Source organism: Dryobates pubescens, chromosome 23 (assembly GCF_014839835.1).
Source record: "Dryobates pubescens isolate bDryPub1 chromosome 23, bDryPub1.pri, whole genome shotgun sequence".
Lineage (NCBI taxonomy): Eukaryota > Metazoa > Chordata > Aves > Piciformes > Picidae > Dryobates > Dryobates pubescens.
In genome coordinates this window covers 843,203-864,379 of record NC_071634.1, presented here as the reverse complement: position 1 = coordinate 864,379, position 21,177 = coordinate 843,203, and the positions used below count along the sequence as shown (strand labels likewise).

General features: G+C 54.1%; 1 protein-coding gene across 1 annotated transcript in view; it reads right to left on the bottom strand.

Moving 5' to 3' along the window:
- Nucleotides 1–2,778: 2,778 nt before the first annotated feature.
- KDM3A (lysine demethylase 3A) overlaps nucleotides 2,779–21,177 on the bottom strand; it is a 34,425-nt gene continuing 16,026 nt past the window's right edge. Inside the window, exons 12-26 of the mRNA XM_054172168.1 lie at nucleotides 16,694–16,908; nucleotides 14,028–14,180; nucleotides 13,737–13,832; nucleotides 12,046–12,173; nucleotides 10,388–10,574; nucleotides 9,829–9,998; nucleotides 8,842–9,078; nucleotides 8,038–8,209; nucleotides 7,040–7,130; nucleotides 6,378–6,508; nucleotides 5,599–5,718; nucleotides 5,369–5,508; nucleotides 4,033–4,209; nucleotides 3,803–3,937; nucleotides 2,779–3,088 (exon numbers count right to left, since the gene is read on the bottom strand). Coding sequence (XP_054028143.1) covers nucleotides 3,008–3,088; nucleotides 3,803–3,937; nucleotides 4,033–4,209; nucleotides 5,369–5,508; nucleotides 5,599–5,718; nucleotides 6,378–6,508; nucleotides 7,040–7,130; nucleotides 8,038–8,209; nucleotides 8,842–9,078; nucleotides 9,829–9,998; nucleotides 10,388–10,574; nucleotides 12,046–12,173; nucleotides 13,737–13,832; nucleotides 14,028–14,180; nucleotides 16,694–16,908 — 2,233 coding nt within the window. The 3' untranslated portion in view covers nucleotides 2,779–3,007. The remainder of the gene's footprint in view (nucleotides 3,089–3,802; nucleotides 3,938–4,032; nucleotides 4,210–5,368; nucleotides 5,509–5,598; nucleotides 5,719–6,377; nucleotides 6,509–7,039; nucleotides 7,131–8,037; nucleotides 8,210–8,841; nucleotides 9,079–9,828; nucleotides 9,999–10,387; nucleotides 10,575–12,045; nucleotides 12,174–13,736; nucleotides 13,833–14,027; nucleotides 14,181–16,693; nucleotides 16,909–21,177) is intronic.

The window sequence follows — 21,177 nt, the reverse complement described above, 5'->3', positions numbered from 1 at the left end:
TGTTCTCCTGGGGCTCCTGTGCTCCAGGAGGGGCTCTCACGGAGACGCTGCTTGGGGCCTGGAGGGGAGCTTGCTGTCGCCTGCCCGGGGGCTGTGCTGGCAGGGCAGCAGTGTGAAGTAGCTGTAGCTATGAAGTCCTGAACTCTGTTTCTAGCTTCAAACAGCATCTTTCCTGCAGGGCACTTTGCCTTACCCTGCTCCCCAAGCCTGTTGGTGGTGTAAGGTTTTTGTTTGCCTCACTCCATAATAAAGCTGCTCCCACCAGCTGCTCCCTGCATCACTGCAGCCTCTCTGCACAGCTGGCCAGCTCTCACAGCTGCCTCCTGCCTTTGGAACACCTTTTTCCTTTAGCACCTTTAGGGCCTGCGTGGCAGAGTTAAAAGCCTGCGCCAGGAGCAGCTCTGCCCCCACGCTGCCTGTTCTGCAGAGCGCTGTTCAGAGCTAGGAGCTGAGTCCTGAGGCAGCAGCCTTGCCCTGGGCTGTGCCAGGGGAGGTGACAGCAGATGGCTTCTGTCCTTTCCTTTTTCAGTCTGTTAAGCTTTATAGAGACAACCCCAGACTCCTGTGCAGGGCTGTGGCCTTCAGTCACCCCTCTGCTCCCCTGCAAACCCAGAACAGAGGCAGGCACCAGCCAGAGCTCCTCCCCTGCAGCACTGCACCACCAGGGCCTTTGGCTGCAGCTCTCCCAGCATCTTCCTAGGTGCTGTCACTTCACTGTCCCACAGCCACAGGTGGCCACCAGCCCTCTGCTGCCTCAGTGGCACATTCCTAGGGGTGGGAGAGAGGCATCTGCTCTGAAGGCAACGGCCAGGCCGTGGTTCACAACAGGCAGCTGCAATGCAGGTACCACTGTGCCTCCCACCTGAGCATCACTGCCACCAGAACCTCCCTTGGCCAGAGAGAGCAGAGCCTGTCACTAATGGTGTTGCAGCAAGGCTGGAGGGACAGACGGGGGGAGGGTCCAGCAGCTCCCAGTTCCATGGGGCCCAGCTCTGCTTGCCTTCACACCAGCTGGTGGCAAATACCACTGCAGCTGCCATAGCAGCCCTACTGCTCCAGGGCTCAGCAGAACTGTCAGAGGCAAGTGTTTCACCTCCACCCTAAGCACAACAACAACTAACTGGCACATGGGCGAGTTTCCAGTGGTCTGAGAGACTCCAGAGAGGATACCAGAAAGAAGCCCAAAGCAGCTGAGGAGTTGGTGAGGAGTAGGTAACAGGGCCAGTAAGAGCAGCCTGAACAGCAGCCCCTTAGGAAAGCACAAACCCAGCTGCAGGGATGGGTCCTGGCAGCTGCCTGCCTCCTGCCTGGAGGGTGACACACCTGCACTCCACTCCTCCTCCAGGGAAAGCTTTCAGTGCCTTCTCTCATTGCCTTCAGCCCCAAGTGCAGGAACAGGCAGCTGCAGCACTGCCTTTAAGGACACTCAGCTCACCTAGGGGATGCCAAGGCAAGGGCTGAGCAGCTGAGGCAAGCAGGTGAGGAAGCTTCTCTGAAAGAAATTCTGTGGAGCTGAGAGCAGGAGAAGAGCCAGCACTGGGCAGCAGCAGCAGGGGAAGCACCGCGGGGAGGGGGACTTGCCCTTTGTTACACCACGGGCAGGAGAGTGACACTTGGGAGGGGGAGGTTCCCTTCCTACCTGCCTCAGCCTAACAGCTGTCCCTGCTGGAAAGGGCACCAAAGGGAAAGGTTCATTTTGCCTCAGCTCCTTTCCACTCCCAGCCCTCTGCCTGTTCCAAGTTTATGACAGGTTCAGGCCTTCTCTAAGCCAGTCTGGAGCAGCATGTGCCAGGTAAAGACTGAAGGTGCAAAGCCGAGGGGCCGGCCCGGGCTGAGCAGCAGGGGTCGAGCCAAGGAGGGACCGGCCCGGGCTGAGCAGCAGGGGTCGAGCCAAGGAGGGACCGGCCCGCGCTGAGCAGCAGGGGTCGAGCCAAGGAGGGGCCGGCCCGGGCTGAGCAGCAGGGGTCGAGCCAAGGAGGGACCGGCCCGGGCTGAGCAGCAGGGGTCGAGCCAAGGAGGGACCGGCCCGGGCTGAGCAGCAGGGGTCGAGCCAAGGAGGGGCCGGCCCGGGCTGAGCAGCAGGGGTCGAGCCAAGGAAGGACCGGCCCGGGCTGAGCAGCAGGGGTCGAGCCAAGGAAGGACCGGCCCGGGCTGAGCAGCAGGGGTCGAGCCAAGGAGGGGCCGGCCCGGGCTGAGCAGCAGGGGTCGAGCCAAGTCGTGCTTTGGGTAGCAGAAGAGAGCTGTGAATCGCTGAGCACTGAACTGAACACTCTAGAAGCCAGCAGGAAGCAGGCAGGAGGCAGTGCCTCACGGCAGTGAGAGGGTGGTGAGGCAGCTGAAGAAGGCAGGCAGGGAACAGGGTCTGAAATAGAAGAACTTTATGTAGCCCATTCGGTGTTAAAAAGCAGAGAATCAAACATCAGCTCAAATTAAAGAACAGTTCCAAACAGAAGACCTCTGATTAAAAGTTTCTTTTTCAACATTTAGAAATTTAAATACATTTGCCTACAGCTGGGTCTCCCCTCCCCAGGGTGCTATACAACAGCTTAAAGCTACTGTCAAATCCTAGTTCTAGGTTAATGGCAGACTCCAGAACCGCCTCCGGCCTCCTATGCAAATTGGTTGTTCCATGGGGTGGCTCTGGACTTGCTCTACCCCAAGAGAGCCTAAAAGCTGGAGCTTGAGAAGGTCTTGGACAGTGTTTGTCGGAGGAGTCGTCTGGAAGAGGTGCCAGCAGTTCTAGAGGAGGTATTTTGTACAGGCTGGAGAGCTCCCCCGAGCTCCCCTGCAGCTGAGCGCTCGCAGCAGGCCCCCGGCCGTCCGCACGGATTTACACCTCGGGGTTGTAAACATTGGAAGAACACACACAGAGAGTACCACGGGCCCCTGGTACTGCTGGAAGGAGGATGAGGTAACATTCAGTGACTCTCAGAGCCCACAGAGGTCCTGACTGAGTAGTTAAACAGCTGCCGACGCTTGTCTCCTGGCGTGGGTAAGGCGTGCCAGCTCAGGGCCTGCTCAGGCTGGACTCGTTGGCTCTCAGGATCCCCACCGCGTCTTTCACAGCGTGGTAGATCACATTCTTCACCTGGGAGGAGACAAGGCCTTCAGCTCAGCACTGCTCAGGCTTGGGCTGGAGGTCTCTGACAAACACCTGCACGGTTTCCCCCAGCCCAGGCAGCTGGGAAGCCCGAGCTGCAGGGCCACGTTGTGGCAGAAGGGAGCCCTCTGGCCTCAGCAGAGCACTGCAAGCTCAGCAAGAGGCAAAAGAGAGAGACAGAAGAGAGCACTGCAAAAGAACCTCAGGAGAAGCTTCAGGAGGCTACCTCTAAGCTACTAAAACCTGTAACAATTCCAACTCCTCATCAAGGTCCCAGACATTCATGGGGACCTTTCTGCAGCCTCCAGTACTTAAGGGGGGGCTGAAGAAGAGGTGGGGAGGGCCTTTGGCTGGAGTGCAGTGATGGGGCCAGGGTAACATTTTAAACCCAGGGGGGAGTTACATTAGAGACCAGGAAGAAATCCTTCCCCTGAGCGTGGCCACACACAAGAGCAGGCTGCCCAGAGAAGCTGTAGATGTCCTCTGCCTGCAAGTGCTGAGAGCCAGGCTGGATGAGGCCTTGAGCAGCCTGGGCTGGTGGGAGCTGTCCCTGGCCATAGCAGGGGCTTGGAACTGGATATCTTGAAGGCCCCTTCCAACCCAACCCATTCTGTGGTTCTATGCTCTGCACATGAAAGCAGCCTGGGGGGTGTGGCCCCTGCTGGGCCTGGAGAGGGCGTGGTAAGGGCAGGAGAGAGTTACCTGCAGCTTGTCTTCGTGGTTGGTATGCGTGTGAGAGAGATACCTAAATTCCTGAGTGAGCCAGAAGCAGTGCTTGACGTGCTCTGGGGATACAAAGTCTTCTGCAACTTTGATACAACTGTACAAGTTATGAACCTGCGGAGAGGAAAGCAGCGTCAGAGCCCTGCTCGGCAGCCTGCCCCAGCGCTCGGGCCCCGGCAGTGCCCCTGCTGCGTGCCCCTGCTGCTTGCCTGGTGCGGAGCTCCTGCTGGAATGAAAACTACGTCCCCTAGAAACTGTACAATGGCCCAGCCCTGAACTCCGTACTCCTGGTGCAGGCGCTTCCGCAGCGGGCGGTCCAGGTACCAGCTCTGGTCGTGGATGGGATCGTGATCCACAGGGTTCTCCTGACCTTGCTCCTCTGCAACCTGGAAAGCCAGAAGACAACAACAGCTACTGCCCTGTGCCAGCGCTGCTGGGCCCGAGGCCTGCCCGCGGCGCTGCGCACGGGCGGCTGCGGGGGCACGCAGGCAAAGGTCCTTGCCGAGGCTGCCTCACGGCTCAGCCCCTCTTGCTTCAGAGGCTATGGGGAATGGGTGAGCCCTGTTTCCATCAGAAGCAGAAGGGTTAAGTGGCTCAGGAAGCACTGTCAGGTGTGAGATCTGACTCCATGGTGGCCTGGAGCTGGGAGGGTGTCTGCCCTGAGGCCAGCACTAGGCAGTGTGCTCGCTGACCAAAACAGGAGCCCAAGTAGAAGACAGGAGGATGGGAAGCACAAATGCCTTAGAAACGAGGGCTGTGGGGACAGAATTTCTGCAAGGAGTTGCAGTTCCAATCCACTTTGCTGTGGTGATCCTTTACACCCACAGCTGTAGCCCAGCAGCTCACCTGGCAGCAGACCAATAGCTTGGCTGTGCTCCAAGGCAAGCTGCAGGCACGCAAGGGACCAGGGAGAGGTGTGAGAGACAGATGTCCCAACTCCAAATGCCAAGGTCTATCAAAGTCAGTTTACAATGGCAGGATCTGTTCTCTCTCACCTCCCTCCCAAGACAGTCATGGCCTGCAGTGTCCAAGATCATCCCACTGACCCTTTTCAGCATCAGTACTTCAGCTGTTTCCACTGTGTGCCAAGGAAGCTCCAGAACTGAGACTGCCACGAGCTCTGAGCTGTATTTGGTGAATTACTGCCATGACCTCCTCTGGATGCAGTTGTTTCTCTACCAAACCTTCCACTGCCAGGAACACATCACCCAAACCCCCTCAGGGCTTCTCCCTTTATCCACATCCCAAAGGTATGGGGAAAAGAGGCAGGAGGGAGAGAGCAGGGCAGAAGTTAATGCATCTCACATGCTCTCACATCTCACATGCTTTCAGCAAGGAGCTAGCTCAGGATTCAGCTGTGGGTTTGCTTCAGTCTCAACCAACCCCTTCTGCTCTGGCAATGTCTGACAGCACAAGAGGGCAGAGGATCCACAACCAGCTTCGCTCCAGCTTCAGCTCGCTACCCTCCCACCCCACAAGCCTCACAGCCCAGGTCCCTCTGTCCCAGCACAAGAGGAGCAGCTGCCCAGGCAGCTCAGAGCTCACCTTCTTGAGGAACTCTCGGATCTTCTCCGTGTCCTTCGCAGCATAGATGTGCCACAGGGCTCCGGGCTTCTCCCGGCTCTCCGTGAAGCGCTTAATCGTCAGCTCGTCGGAGTCCCCATCCTGGATGGTTCTGAGCACCTCTGCTGGGAGCAAACAAGAGCAGTTACACTAAAGGCCCTTCCCTCCAAGCACAGGAACAGCCTCCCCGCCCTGGACACAAGGGACTTTACCCTCCTCTTGGTCAGCCTGGCCCTTGGGGATGCCGACATAAACCATGACGTTGGCGGCGTCGGACACGTCCAGGTGCAGGTTTGTGGTGCCGTACTTCCTGTCCTCTGGTGTTATTAAGCCTGAAAACAGGAAAGGAAAACCTTATGCCACCCTCAGCAGCACCACCTGAGCTCCCCAGAGAGCTTCCCCTTCTGTCAGCAAGGATTCCAGTCCAGGACCTTGGCCCATCCTGTTGGTGTCTTCCCAGGGGTTCAGCAGCCAGGCCCCCACTCCAAGCTGACCCCAACCTATATCTCCACCCAGCCTGATACAGGAAAGCTACAGCTGAGCCCTGCTGGAAGGCTTCTGGAGTTTAGAACAAAGCATTTGCAGGAAGTCTCTTTCTCACTCTAAAAGGCAGCTGCCACAGCACTTGCAGCCACCAGCTCTCCATGGCTTTAAATGCCTTGTGAGTGAAAGGAGATGGAAAGAACTGCTTCAGATGCAAAGCAAAATGACACAGCCCCACAGGGAGAAGTAACACAAGTGAGGGGGGCAGAAGCAGCACAGACCCAGGTGGCCAGCTCCAGTTGTGCACACACAGCTGGAGCAAGCTGGCTGGCAGGAAATGCTGCTGGCCTGAACACATCCAGACAGAAAGCAGTCAAAATCACATCCTCACTGGTAAGGAGCCAAGATCAGGTTTTCAGCTCAATGGGACCAGTTGTCTGCAGGCTTCAGCTAGCTGACAGCACTTTGCCATCTGCATGTGCAGTGCAGGGGACCTTCAGCTCCTCACCATAGGCATTGTACATCTTGGGGCCCAGATCTGGTCGCACGAAGTAGTTGGGAAGTCGAGAGGCAAGGTTGAGCTTCCCACCTCTCCTGGTGTACTCTGGCAATGGAATATTCTTCATCAAGTCATCAAACCTGAAGCAGAGCAGCTGTGTTAGGAACACAAAAAGCAGAGCAAACAAGAACACAACAAGTTTTCTCCAGTCAAGAACCTGGAGAAGCCTCCTTGCCCCAGGGGCTTTACTGGGCACGCAGAAAGAGCCAAAAGCAGCAGGACACAGGAGGGCAGCAGAGAAGCAAACTCAAGTGCTCTGGAGCAGTGCTGTTTCTGTGTCATCATCTCCACTATCATCAGAGAGGGAGTCAGAATACTCAAAACCATGTGGGAAAGCAGGTTCAGCTGACCCCTGGATTTCAGGAGGACTCGGGCTTTTAGGAAGCTTCCAAAGCCAAACTAATCCTTAGCAACTGAAGCCACAGCAAAAGCCCCTCAGAAACCCTGCCTGGCCCTGCCAGCTCTGGCAGGCACCCCTGGGAAACAAAAGGGTTCAGATGCGAGCAGCTGCTCCTCAGAGCTGCAGCAGGCATCAAAGCCTAGCAGCATTCCTGCATGCCCTGGCTGGGGTGTGCCAGGGAGCTCTCAGCAGCTGCTGTGTCAGCTCCTACCGAGAGGGCATCATATCTCTGAAGTCTTCTCCTGGGGGCCAGTCCTTCAGCTTCAACACCATCGGCTCTCCTTCTTCTGTCCTCAGGCGATCTGTTGTCCAACAGCAACAGGGCTCAGTTTGGAGCAGCTGTACAGCTCACAACCCAAAGAACCATCACAAAGAAATCCTTCTCTTCGGTTAAAATCACCTTGACTCTACTTGGGCAGAACCAAAGACAGCCAAGCTGCCCCCACACCCCTGGAGGGTGTCAGTGCCATGACAAAGGCTGCTGACAGGAGGTTCCAGACCACACAAGTAGCCTTTGCCGGCTCCCCTGCCCAAGCACTTCCTGCAGTGAAGCTCAGGCACCTCTTCTGTTTCGGAGGTTAGAGATAAACCCAAAGAAGAAAGGTGTAAGGGAGCCTCCCAGATCCCACTCTTCATGCCCCAAGTACCAAATTCCTACACCAACAGCTGAAGTAGAACTCCAGGTGCCCAGACATGGATCCCCCTGGAAGCAGTTTGTTCTCTCTAGCAATGAAGACAAAGTCAAGTCTGATGCTCACCACTCCTGAACCCATTTTTAGGCCAATTAACTCTTAGTTCCTTAGGTACAGGAGGCATCTGCAAGTCAAAGCAGCAGAACCCAATCACCTCTGAGCACCAACCCTACACATGCCCTTGTGTGTCACTCAGCTGGGCCAGGAAAGCTGAGCAGTGGAGCTGCTCTCTATGAAGATCCCAGACTTCCTCAGTGCTTCCCCAAAAGACTAAGGCAGCCACAGTCCTGAAGGAGAGTCCTCCATGGGGCTAACAATCTGTATGCAGCCCACCATCCCATGAGCATACATAGCTGCAGACTCTGTCCAGGATGAAGAAAAAGCCTGGAGCATCTTTTCTGCTGCCTGAGGATGACAACTTTGGGCTAGGACAAATTTACTGCTGAGTATTTCACCTATTGGAACAGAACAAACAAGGCAAACCCAACCCCAAGCAGCCCCAAATCACACCACTTACTGGCAATATCTTCAAATCCATCCCAGAAATCCCCTACAGTAGCTCCAGTGATGATTTCGTTGGTCCTGCAGTTGACCAGGTCTACTTCCTGCTGGCCAAATTCCTTCCTGAAGGACTCTGGTCTCCAGAGGTCTGCATTTAATTTGTGATGCACTCCTGACACCATCACAGGCTATGAAACAGAAGAATCTACTGTGAAGAGCTATGAAACTGCAATCCCAGCTGCAACCAGACCAGGGCAATGTACTGGAGATCTGAAATGGGCCCTCCCAGAGGGCTGCCAGACAGCTGCTGGCTCTGGGCTGCAACTGAGGCAGCTTCATACAGAGCCAAAGAGCAGCAGCATGTTAGAAACTGATCTCAAACTGTAAGATCAGCACCTCTCTATCCTGTGACCTATCAGCATCCATGAGACCCCTTTCAATGAAGGTAGCTTATCATTATAGCTGCACTTCAGCACCTGAAGGGGAGCTGCAGGCAGGCTGGGGAGGGGCTGTGGGGATAGGCCAAGGGGCAATGGTTTGGACATGAGGAGGAAGTTCTGCACAGGGAGGGTGGTGAGACACTGGCACAGGCTGGGGTTGAGGCTCTGTCCCTGGGGACATTGAAGCTCAGCCTGGCTGTGTCCCTGGGCAGCCTGCTCTAGCTGGAGCTGTCCCTGCTGCCTGCAGGGGTTGGCCAAGCTGCCCTTGGAGGCTGCCTCCCAGCCTGATGCAGTCTGAACTGCAGTAAGCTTGCACCTGCACTTGAACTAAAGGGCAAAGCACTTGAACCAGAGATGGAAACCCAGAAGAGCTTCAGTACCTGCCCCTGCTTCCAGCACTCCCTGAAGACATTCCAGTTGCTCTCGTTGTTGGGATCCTGCAGGCACAGCAGGCGGTTGTCACACAGCCAGTAGTGAGGGGTATCAAAGCCCATGATGGTAGGCTTGATGGTCAGGCCTTGAGGCTTCTTGGGCAAGTCTGTGATGGTTCTGTTTTGCACCAGGGAAGCAAAAATGTCATCAAGGATTTTGGGTGTACTCTTGAGGCCGTTGTCTGTCTAATGCAATTCAAAAGGAAGAAGAGAAGAGCAGTTGGTGCACTTGTCTTTGGCCTTGTCCTGCAGACATCTGCTGCCTTCAAAATCTTTCACCTGAGCTCAGCTGTGCAGAGGAGCAGAAGTCTGCACAACACTGCTGTTCAGAAGCTCACCAGCACTAACTGCCGAGGCCATTGCTGACGCTTCTGTGGCATTCTGGCCTCAGCTGTGCTCTGACACGTCAGCAGTGCTGCAGAAAGCCACAGAGCACAGCAGGGCACAGGACTGACTTTGAATTGAAGAACAGAAAAGCAGGTTCAGCATTAGAGTCTCAGGGCCACTAACTGCCCCCACCACCCTGAGGTCCTGTCTGCAAGGGCAAAGCCCACACTGCCTGAAGTGAACCAGCCTGCACAGGAGGTAGGACACAGCCAGCCACCCACCACAGAAGGTTTTCCCCTCCACCAAGAAGTTCCTTGATGATACCTTTTGAGTCTAATGGACACACCAACCAATGCCCCAGCCCACACCAGTCAGTCTGCTCCATCACTTGGCTGCCAGCTCCTCCCCAAGCAAAACTTGCTGACACCAAGCTATTACTCTGCAAAGCACTAACTGGAGCCCTGCAACCCACAATCCCAACCAAGTTCTTCCCAAACCAAGACAGAAGTTTACCTGCTGTGACTAATGTCTGTGGCAGGTGCCCCCAGGCCTAGAGCAGCAGTGTAAGGCTGGTACCATGCAGAGGTGTGACCCAGGCCCTCTCCCTACCTTGGCTGCGGAGGAGTTGAGCAGGTTGCGCAGGAAGCCTGTGCTGTTGTTGCTCACGGGTGTCAGGATCGCGCTGTTGAAGGTCTGCAGGGCTGCAGCTGGCTTTGCCAGGCTAGGCAGTGCCTGGAGAGGCTTGCTCTCACTCTTGGAAATAGGTGCACCAAGCTTCTCTGAAATGAGGGAAAGAGCTCAGCTGTGGCTCTCTGGAGAGGCCAAGACACTGCTGCGTGCACAGCTGGCTGTGCGCACGGGCAGGCCGCTGCTCCCTCTGCCCGCAGCTCCAGCACTCTTGCCCCCAGCTCCAATCACACAAGTTAACACACCCCCAATGGAATCCCCAGGAATACCTGCACCCCTGGGATACTGAGCCAGTCCTGAACACACAATGTGCTAACCCTGCCAGCTTTTAGCCCAGGGACCACTTCTGCAGGACAGGCACTGAGCTCCCGTCCCAGCCAGCAGCTCACATCCTTCTCAGGGCCAGGCACTGCCAAGTCTGATCTCCCTTGCTCTGCCAAACAGCTACAGAGAGTTCACACTTCGCTGGCTCTGCACATACCTTTGTTTTCTTTATTCACATTTCCACTGGTGAGATTTGACAGCCAGCTTAAGGAAGGAGAAGTATTTACTGGAGCAGTTTGTTTACTCCCAATTGCTGCCTTCAGGGGAGGATCGTGTGCAGTGACCTGTGAGCTCAGGCCAAAACTGGCATGTTGGAGGTTGCTCCTCTCTCCAGGTACCAAGTTCTGGAAAAAGCAAGGTGAGAATTCAGAGAGAGACACACTCACCTCAAAGGGAAGCAAGCACACAACGGGGCTGGCCCTCCACGAGAGGTCAGCATTGCACCTCCGAGTCAGCCGGAGAGCAGAGCTCGGGCTTGAGGAGCCGGCAGAGGCCATCGGCCCTCAAGGCAAGCACAGAGGGCAAGGCTTCCCAGAGGGATTTTCTGGGCCTGCTCTGGGAACCAAAGGCAGCTTCCAGTGGCAGCTGGTGTTCAGAGCAGGGCTATGCTGGAGGTCTAGGTGAGCAGACAGACAAACCCCCAGTGCCACCAGCTCCAGGCAGTGGCAGAGTGACCGAGATAGAGCTGCACGTGAGTGCAGCACAGACCACATCCCCTGCACAGCTCCTTCAGGGCTCTCACTTAGCATCACTGCTCTGCCCTGGGAGTCTGCCCTAACAGCCTACATTTCTTGCCTCTAATCTAATGCTTTCCAGTAGGGAAATGATTCTGCACCTGTGTCTGCCTACTGCAGTCTCCTTACTTCATCTCTTAGTGACTGCTGATGCTTGGTAAGGACTCCAAACATGACAGAATGCAGTGTTCCAAACTTAACAAGCTGCTCCTCACACAGCCAGCACAGTGCCTGATTTTAAGGAGAGGGTGGCACAGAAATTACAATGCAGCTCTTTGTCCAGGGCCAAAGGAAATCTCCACAAACAGAAGCCTGAAGCCAGGTCAGCTGCAGGCTGCCACCTGCCTCGTGTGACCATCCTCACTCCTCACACTTCACTGTGTTTTTCATCTCTTCTGTTGATTACCAACAGCAGCATCAAGCTCAGCCTGCTCCTTACACTGGACAAACCTATTCTCAAGGTAAGTTTCCAGCTAAGCACACAACAAATCACCTAATCCAGCTGCACTTTTGTGCAAGAACAAGCCATTACTTTATGCTCTACTTCCAAAAGCAAACCCCTACCACATCCATTTCTAGACAAACATGCTGGGGGCTGGCTGTTTGCTTTTGGCTATAATGAGCAGCAAGCTTTGTCCCAGGACTCTCCAATCAGTGCTTCCAGCACTCACAATTTCTTCATGTTTGGTTCTTTTGTGTCCTACTGCTCTTCTGCCCTACTGATTCTTTTAGATGCTGCAAGCATTACATCTCCAGGACCCTACAGGGACAGCCCACACTCTGCAACCATTCCCATTAGTCTGTCTTTAAGACTCTTCTCTCCAGGGTATTCTCAATCCCCTAATTTTTCAAGGCTAAGTCATCACTGAGGCATCCATGTGTCAAAGGGACACAATTAGATTTTTTCCCCCCAAAAATAAGTGACCTTAGCAGGTGACTGTGGAGCAGAGACTTTGGACAAAAACCTAGCTGGTGGCTTGTCAGCAGTCAGGATTGGCAGACCCACAAAGTCCATTACCACTGGTTGCAAAGACAGGCAGCAGAGTGAGGCACTCAGGAGACGGTGAGAGAGCAGCAATACCTGCTTGGAATCATCCTTCAGAGCTGGCTTGGACAGTGCCTTGAACTGCTTGCTTGCACAGGGACAGTTGGCCTTGATTCCCCACTTGGTTCTCACAGAGTGAACAATGTCACCAACGTCGTAGAGAGCTGAAGGAAGAGAGTCATCAGTGAGCTCACAGGTGATCAGAGGATCCAGCACTCAGTAACTGCCAACCTGGGCATGCTGTGCAGGCAAACAATGGCACAAGACTCAGCCCATCACTGAACAATCATACAATCAGTAAGGTTGGAAGAGACCTCAAAGATCATCAAGTCCAACCTCTCACCCAAGACCTCCTGACACCTCCAGGGATGAGGACTCCACCACCTCCCTGGGCAGCACATCCCAATGGCCAACAACTCTCTCAGTGAAGAACTCTCTCCTCACCTCCAGCCCGAACCTCCCCTGGCACAGCTTGAGACTGTGTCCTCTTGTTCTGGTGCTGGTTGCTTGAGAGAAGAGCCCAACCCCCTCCTGGCTACAACCTTCCTTCAGGTAGCTGTAGAGAGCAAGGTGGTCTCCCCTGAGCCTCCTCTTCTGCAGGCTAAGCAACCCCAGCTCCCTCAGCCTCTCCTCACAGGGCTGTGCTCCAGACCCCTCCCCAGCCTTGTTGCCCTTCTCTGGACACCTTCAAGTCTCTCAATGTCCTTCTTAAACTGAGGAGTCCAGAGCTGGACACAGGACTCAAGGTGTGGCCTAAGCAGTGCTGAGCACAGGGCACAATGACCTCCCTGCTCCTGCTGGCCACACTGTTCCTGATGCAGGCCAGGATGCCCTTGGCCTTCTTGGCCACCTGGGCACTCTGCTGGCTCTTGTTCAGCTGCTGTCACCCAGTACCCCCAGGTCCCTTTCTGCCTGGCTGCTCTCAGTCACTCTGTCCCCAGCCTGCAGCACTGCCTGGGGTTGTTGTGGCCAAAGTGCAGCACCTGGCACTTGAAGTTAAGCTACTTCCCTGTCAAGGTCCAAGGCAGTTCACCAGTACTACCTACACAGCTGCTCCACTCTTTGGCCAAAACACTAAGCTTTTACTAACTTTATTCCTAGAAAAAACTCAAAACCTCCTCACTCAATACAGCATCAACAAAAGACACTGAAAGCCTGCTGCCTTCTTTCACCCCAAACAAGTACTTCATCCTGTCAGATTAAAGCTAGTGCCCAAACACTAACTGTAAGTAACAGCAGGGATTTCCCAGAGTTCAAGTCTAAAGAATAAGCAACTTCAAGGATTGCACACAGATGCAAGCTAAGTTTACACCATCCCACTGGTTTGTTCAACACCTATGTTTTGTACTACAGATAGTTCTTTCTCTTCTTGTCCCTGTTGCTTCTGCCTGCTTGCAACTTGCCTCTCTCCCTAACCTAGGTCTTGAAGGAATAATCTTTGACTGCTGTGTGAGATACCAGAGAGGAAGAAGGCAGGGGGGGGCAGGGAGAAGCAGGCAAGCTCCATGCAGCCTCCTTTGGGGTTGGGGGCTTTGCATAAGGGAGTATTTCTAAGGCTGCTGACCTGTGAATGCAGGGAAATATAGCCTAGGTATGTTTATTGCCTTTTGCAAGTTCCTATTTAGTCCATTGGGTGACTATGGCTTCCTCCTGTTTGCCCCACTTCCGAGCTGGTGGGGCAGATGTGTTGCTGGGGGGGGCTCTGTGCTCTGCTGGGCACCACATACCTTTTCCAGGGATTATTTGGGTGGGCATTAGATTCTCTGGCTCATGTGCCTGCCCCTTCACACATTTAAACCAGGAGAAGGTATCTGAGTCGTCATCTGTAAGACAAAACCATCCCATTGTTGCATCAGTGCACCCTTCAGCCCCCTGTGCAAAGCTCCCCTGGTCACTGGCACTGCAGCCTGCAACAGGCTCTTTGCTGGGGAGCCTCACTGCCCCGTTTGGCTTGTCACTGACTTCACAGTTGTATTTCCCCTCTCCCCTCTGTGTCAAGCACCAGCATCCATTCTCACCTTCATGCAGGCTCTTTTTCTTCATCCTGTAGCAATCCACACAGACCCCAAAGCCACACTTGGAGCAGACCCAGTGCAGGTTGAAGATGGTGGTGTCACACACGTCGCACATCTCCCGCACGCCGCGCACCGCCCGCTTCCAGGCCACCTGCCCTGTGGGCACGGACACAGCAGGCAGGCTGAGCTCAAGCATGCTCAACAGAGCTACAGCCAACCCTCAGTGACACAAGCAGCAGACTCAGGTTCGTGTGGCAGCTCCAAAGCAAAGCCTTTGCTCACAGATGCAGGAAGGCAAGGCCAGAAGAGAGTCTAAGCCCTAGGGGCCGTTTTGCTTCCTCCTGTGCAGTCCCAGCTCTTGCTCCTGCTGTGCCTGCCCAAGTTCACATGCACACTGCTGACATTCTCCCAACTGCAAGTTCCATAGCTACCCCAGAAAAAACAATGAGTTCCCCCTGGTAAGCTAAGCCTTGTGTCCAGCTTGCCCCAGGCAGCTCATCCTTACCCTCCTGCACCTGCACGGTGGGCAGGCAGCTCTCTTGCTGTGCCTCAGACCCGGGCAGGGCGAGCTGCTCTCTGAGCAGGTGAGCTGCTGATCAGCTCTCTGATGTACCCATGAGATTCCACCTGTCTTCAGCCCCACTCACTCCCTCAGGCCACTGCAGAAGCCTTTCCAGGGCTGCATTACATACCAATTCTTCCAGCCTGATCTTCACTCATGGACCAGAAGCACACAGCTGCCTCCTCCCAGACCTGTAACCTTTCTGCCCACCACCTTTCTTCCTTTCAAGAGCAAGCTGTGAGCAGTCCCTGCCCTAAGGCATGCTCAAAACCCACCCCAGGAATCCAGGCCATCTGTTGCTCTTCCTCTGCAGAATGCCCACTAGCTACCTGTGGAGCAAAACCACAGCAGCTTGGCACAGTTTAAGTAGGAGGCAAGAACTGTTTGCCTGCTTGTTTCTGAATTCCTCTAGGAGACAGGGATCTCCACACCACCAGCTGCATTCTCCTGTGCCTGCTAAAAACATGCATTTTCCCATTTCCTAGGCTAATCCTCCCATTTCCCCCAAGAGGATGCAGTGGGTTCTGTTCTCTTTTGCATGCCATCTCATTTTTCAGTTTCCTGAATGCTCCTCCTATTCTTCTGTTCCCTCTCTGCTGCTTGATTCCGCCTCCTCTTTTTGTAGGTCTCCTCTTGGCACTCAGTGACCAGGAGCAGTGTGCCCTCACAAGCTGTTCTTTCAATGCTCAGTCTTTTACCTCACAGACTATTTCACTTGTGCTTTTTCACTAAGCCTTTAAGGAAGCTCTCCACAATTTTCTCCCTCACACCTCTGTCTCTTCTGGATTTACCTGTCTGGTAACTCACAGGTAAAAGAGCAGGGCTAACCCTGAGACATGTTTGTGTGTTGGTTTGCACTCCACAACATGAATGACCTGCTAAAAACAGGATTTGAACAAAATGGATCACTGCCACTGGCCTCTGCCAAGAGAAGTTTACCCTAACTTCAAAGCACAGTGGCAGAGACATCTGCCTTTTCCCTGTGCCAGCCCAGGGAGCCCTCTGTCACTGAGCTGTCCTCAGAGACAAATGAGCATCTAGACTGTGAAGAGCTTCTTTCCTAGCCAGGGCATTACAAATATCCTCCCTCTGAATGAACTGAGTTCTGCCTTATTCCCACCAGCTAGGGCAATAAACAATCAAAGAGAGATTCAGGACACTTTGCTCATCCCAAGCCATCTCCAGCACTCACACCTGCCTCTGTTCTGCAGCAGGGGATGTTTCTGGTGGGTCTGCTAACAGGTCCATACTCTACTGTATGCATCCCCTTTGTTTCAGGAATTCCACTCCCAATTTCATCATTCTACAAGTACTTAAGCATTCCAGTCTTCCCTCCCCTCTGGAAGGCCATTCAAGCCCTGTATTTTCCTCTCTCCATAAGGTGGGAGTGCCTGGTGAGATGATGTGATGTTGCACAATGTCTGTCAACACTACCCAAACACAGAAGGCATTGGGTAGTCTTCTAAACCCTAGTGCATCTTGGTCATGCAGCTGTAATCCAAAACCCAAACATGGTTTCAAGTCATTCTCTGACAAGTCACTATGCAAGACCACAGCCACAGCCTTCCCTCTGCTGCTGTTTGCTACAGGAAGGGTCTGCTGTGGCCACCCCCCTGCCCTCGAGGCTGTGGCTCTGCTGCTGGCAGGGCTGTACAAGAAGGCCCCGAGCAGGCCTGCTGGGCAGTGACAGGGGGAGGGCAAGGGTTGCTCTACTGCAGCATTAGGTCCCCTGGGTAAGAACCAAAGTGAGCTAAGAGTGTGTGCAGTGCAAATGAAAGCTTATTTCATTTGCATACCAAGAGACTGGTGTCAGCTGCCCTCTCTGTAATTTATGGGTTTCACACCTACTTCCAGAACAGAATCATACTCTGCAACAGGAAAAGCAACGTGAGAGAGAAGTCTGCTGACAAAGGAGGGTGGAATGACTCTTCCTTTCCTCCCTGCTGGGAGCAGAGCTGCTGACACTAGCTCACACCTCTCCCAGAAGAGGCAAACACTGAACCTCGTGTGGCATTGCCAAATGCATGCAGCACACTCACAGGCAGGGGAGAGGACAAAGCTTGCCAGGAAGCTGTTAAGGCACACATTTCACAGCAATGGTTCTTACTGTGGGGCTCAATGGTGGACATCACTTCCTTCTCAGATATCACCAGCTGGCAGAAGTGGTCTCCAATGTTGGCCAGGATGTACTTCGCCGTGTCCAGATCCAGCCCCACTACATTCTTTGATAAAGGCAGCCACAAGCTGATGGCCTCAGGGTCGTACTTGTTGGGAGTCAGGAAGCCCTCCTCACGCAGTATCCCATGCTTATTGAACTGCAGCCTGTGGGCAGGGGGAAAGCAGACAGCTCAGCATCAAGTGCTGCACCACTCCGCACTCACCGCAAGGAGGCAATGCCCGAGTGTGAGCTGCACGCCGGTGAGCGAACTCGCTGCTCACTCCAGCTGTGACAAGCACACTGGTCACTGGCACTAAGCATGCTTGACACACTGCTTGGGTGCAAAGAGACTCAAAGCAGGGTGGTTTAGTTTGCAGTAAGGTAGATTTCCTGACTACAGGCTCTGTCCTTTTTTATCCACACAAAACCAAGCGACATGAACAATCTGCAAGGTGCACTGGCACTGAGGATCACATCTAGAGAAGGCAGCACTAAGACTTTCACCTGGAACTACATGCAACACCACCCGAAATACAGAACACATCCTGTTAACAAGCCACTTGTAAGGGGCTGCCAAAACCAAAGAACTGAGCTAAACTCGAGTAAGACCTTCTTGAGTGACTCCAAATCGGTGGGAAGAATGAAACCTGTCCTGTCTGCACCTGACTGCACAAAACATCCAGAGTGCTGCTCCTGTCCTGTCTGCATCTGACTGCACAAAACATCCAGAGTGCTGCTCCTGTCCTGTCTGCACCTGACTGCACAAAACATCCAGAGTGCTGCTCCTGTCCTGTCTGCATCTGACTGCACAAAACATCCAGAGTGCTGCTCCTGTCCTGTCTGCACCTGACTGCACAAAACAGCCAGAGTGCTGCTCCTGTCCTGTCTGCATCTGACTGCACAAAACATCCAGAGTGCTGCTCCTGTCCTGTCTGCATCTGACTGCACAAATCAGCCAGAGTGCTGCTCCTGTCCTGTCTGCATCTGACTGCACAAAACATCCAGAGTGCTGCTCCTGTCCTGCCTGCATCTGACTGCACAAAACATCCAGAGTGCTGCTCCTGTCCTGTCTGCATCTGACTGCACAAAACATCCAGAGTGCTGCTCCTGTCCTGTTGCATCTGACTGCACAAAACATCCAGAGTGCTGCTCCTGTCCTGCCTGCATCTGACTGCACAAAACATCCAGAGTGCTGCTCCTGTCCTGTCTGCATCTGACTGCACAAAACATCCAGAGTGCTGCTCCTGTCCTGCCTGCATCTGACTGCACAAAACATCCAGAGTGCTGCTCCTGTCCTGCCTGCATCTGACTGCACAAAACATCCAGAGTGCTGCTCCTGTCCTGTCTGCACCTGACTGCACAAAACATCCAGAGTGCTGCTCCTGTCCTGTCTGCATCTGACTGCACAAAACATCCAGAGTGCTGCTCCTGTCCTGTCTGCACCTGACTGCACAAAACATCCAGAGTGCTGCTCCTGTCCTGTCTGCATCTGACTGCACAAAACATCCAGAGTGCTGCTCCTGTCCTGTCTGCACCTGACTGCACAAAACATCCAGAGTGCTGCTCCTGTCCTGTCTGCACCTGACTGCACAAAACAGCCAGAGTGCTGCTCCTGTCCTGTCTGCACCTGACTGCACAAAACATCCAGAGTGCTGCTCCTGTCCTGTCTGCATCTGACTGCACAAAACATCCAGAGTGCTGCTCCTGTCCTGTCTGCACCTGACTGCACAAAACAGCCAGAGTGCTGCTCCTGTCCTGCCTGCACAAAACATCCAGAGTGCTGCTCCTGTCCTGTCTGCACCTGACTGCACAAAACATCCAGAGTGCTGCTCCTGTCCTGCCTGCATCTGACTGCACAAAACATCCAGAGTGCTGCTCCTGTCCTGTCTGCATCTGACTGCACAAAACATCCAGAGTGCTGCTCCTGTCCTGCCTGCATCTGACTGCACAAAACATCCAGAGTGCTGCTCCTGTCCTGTCTGCACCTGACTGCACAAAACAGCCAGAGTGCTGCTCCTGTCCTGCCTGCACAAAACATCCAGAGTGCTGCTCCTGTCCTGTCTGCACCTGTCTGCACAAAACATCCAGAGTGCTGCTCCTGTCCTGTCTGCATCTGACTGCACAAAACATCCAGAGTGCTGCTCCTGTCCTGTTGCATCTGACTGCACAAAACATCCAGAGTGCTGCTCCTGTCCTGCCTGCATCTGACTGCACAGAACATCCAGAGTCAGCTGTGCTAAGAACATGTGCTGTCAACTGGCATCACCAGATCACTGCCATCTCTGGGCACTGCAGAGTTCCTAGTCAACAGGAAAGGGCAGGTCCATCAGCTTCAGCAAGGACTCAGCTGCTCTGAGCTGCACTGCAGCCCACCAGGACGTAGCACAGCCTGTTGTTATTTTGGTCTCAAGTTTCTGACTATTTCCAGGTCAGATTATCCCCACATGAGTACAGTAAAATCTGAGGTTAAAGAACAGAGCAGTAACACAGCTGGGTTTGCCTCTAGCTACCAAACATGCAAGGGGATGGTGCTGTGGCAGAAGAATAAAGCTCAAGATCCTAGTGAAGGAGTGGAGGAGTTTGTTGGGGTTTTTTCCCCCTATGATTTTTTTGTAACCTTTCTGTTCAGTTTTCTGAGGGGCTGGAAAACTGCCAAGGAGAAAAGTACCTGAGGGGGATGCTTGACAGCAGCTGAAGATGACCCAAGGTGTGCTCAGGTGACCATGAAGGCCACCAGCAGCCCAGCCTGGAGCAGCAGTGCTGTGGGCAGCAGCAGCAGGGCAGGGATTGTGCCCCTGGGCTCAGCACTGGGGAGGCCACAGCTTGAGGGCTGGGTTCAGCTTTGGTCTCCTCACTCCCAGAAGGACATTGAGGAGCTGGAGCAGGGCCAGAGAAGGGCACCAGAGCTGGGGAAGGGTCTGGAGAAGAGGGCTGGGGAGGAGCAGCTGAGGGAGCTGGGGGGGTTTGGTGTTGAGGAGGCTGAGGGGAGACCTCACTGCTCTCTGCAGCTACAGGTGGGGGTTGGGCTCTGCTCTCTAGTCTCAGGTGCTGGAAGGAGAGGAACTGGCCTGAAATTGTGCCAGGGGAGGTTAGGTTGGAAAGGAGGAAAATTTTCTTTGCTGCAAGAATGGTCAGGGATGGGAACAAGCTGCCCAGGGAGGTGGTGGAGTCCCCATCCCTGGAGGTGTTTCAGAAGCCTGTGGCCATGGCACTTGAGGATGTGGTTTGATGGCCATGGTGGTGTTAGGTCAGTGGTTGAACTCGATGGTCTTAGAGGGCTTTTCCCACCCCAACAATTCTGCTATTCTATGATAAGAAAGTCACTACTCTGAAAATCCAAAGGAAAAAAGAGAAGCAGCAAAATTCCCACCTCCCTGAGACCACCAGCATTTTGGGGCTTCAATCACAGAGACCATGCCTTACAGCTTCAGTGGGTGCAGGGGGAGGTCAAAAGAAGCATGAACAACATCTGGATGTGAGATCAAACAGCTCAGGAGAACAATGTCCACAACAGAAGGGTATGTTATAAACCAGCCAGCACAGTCTGACAGCACCCACCCTGCTGGGTTTTACACCCTCTGAAAGGGTTTCTCACAGCCCTAACTATGTTTTATCACTGACAGACAGTGTTCCACCCAAGATTCAGGCTCTGGGGGGTGCAGAGTGAAGGATCTGACAGCTGCAGATCAGGTTTGGAAAACCAGCCAGCATTCAGAACTCAGCTTGCTTCCAAGCACTGCTCAGCAGGTTTGCCTCTGCCCTCTCACAACTCCTGTGAGACCCCACCTGCAGCACTTCTGGTGCCCCCAGCACAAGAAGGACCTGGAGCTGCTGGAGAAGGGCCAGAGGAGGCCATCAAGATGATCAGAGGGCTGCAGAACTTCCCCTGTGGGAACAGGCTGGGAGAGTTGGGGCTGTTGAACCTGGAGAAGAGAAGGCTCCAGGGAGACCTTAGAGCAGCCTTCCAGTGCCTGAAGGGCTCCAGGAGAGCTGGGGAGGGACTTTTGGCATGGGCAGGGAGTGCCAGGATGAGGAACAATGGCTTTGAGCTGGGAGAGGAGAGATTGAGATTGGAGATGAGGAAGAAATTCTTTGCAGTGAGGGTGGGGAGACTCTGGCACAGGCTGCCCAGGGAGGTTGTAGATGTCCCCTGCCCGGAGGTGTTCAAGGCCAGGCTGGATAAGGCCTTGAGCAACCTGGGCTGGTGGGAGGTGTCCCTGCCCATGGCAGGGGGACTGAAACTGGATGAGCTTTGGGGTCCCTTCCAACCCAACCTCTTCTGTGACTATTACCTGTGAAGCTACTCAATGCAGGTTCCCAGCTGCAGGAGGATTTTGGTTTGCAGCATGCAAATTCCTTGAGAAGCCTAAGCTGCAGTGCCCAAAAGTCCTGTTTCGGTCTAGATCATTCTGCTGTCGGTGATGGTTTCCCCT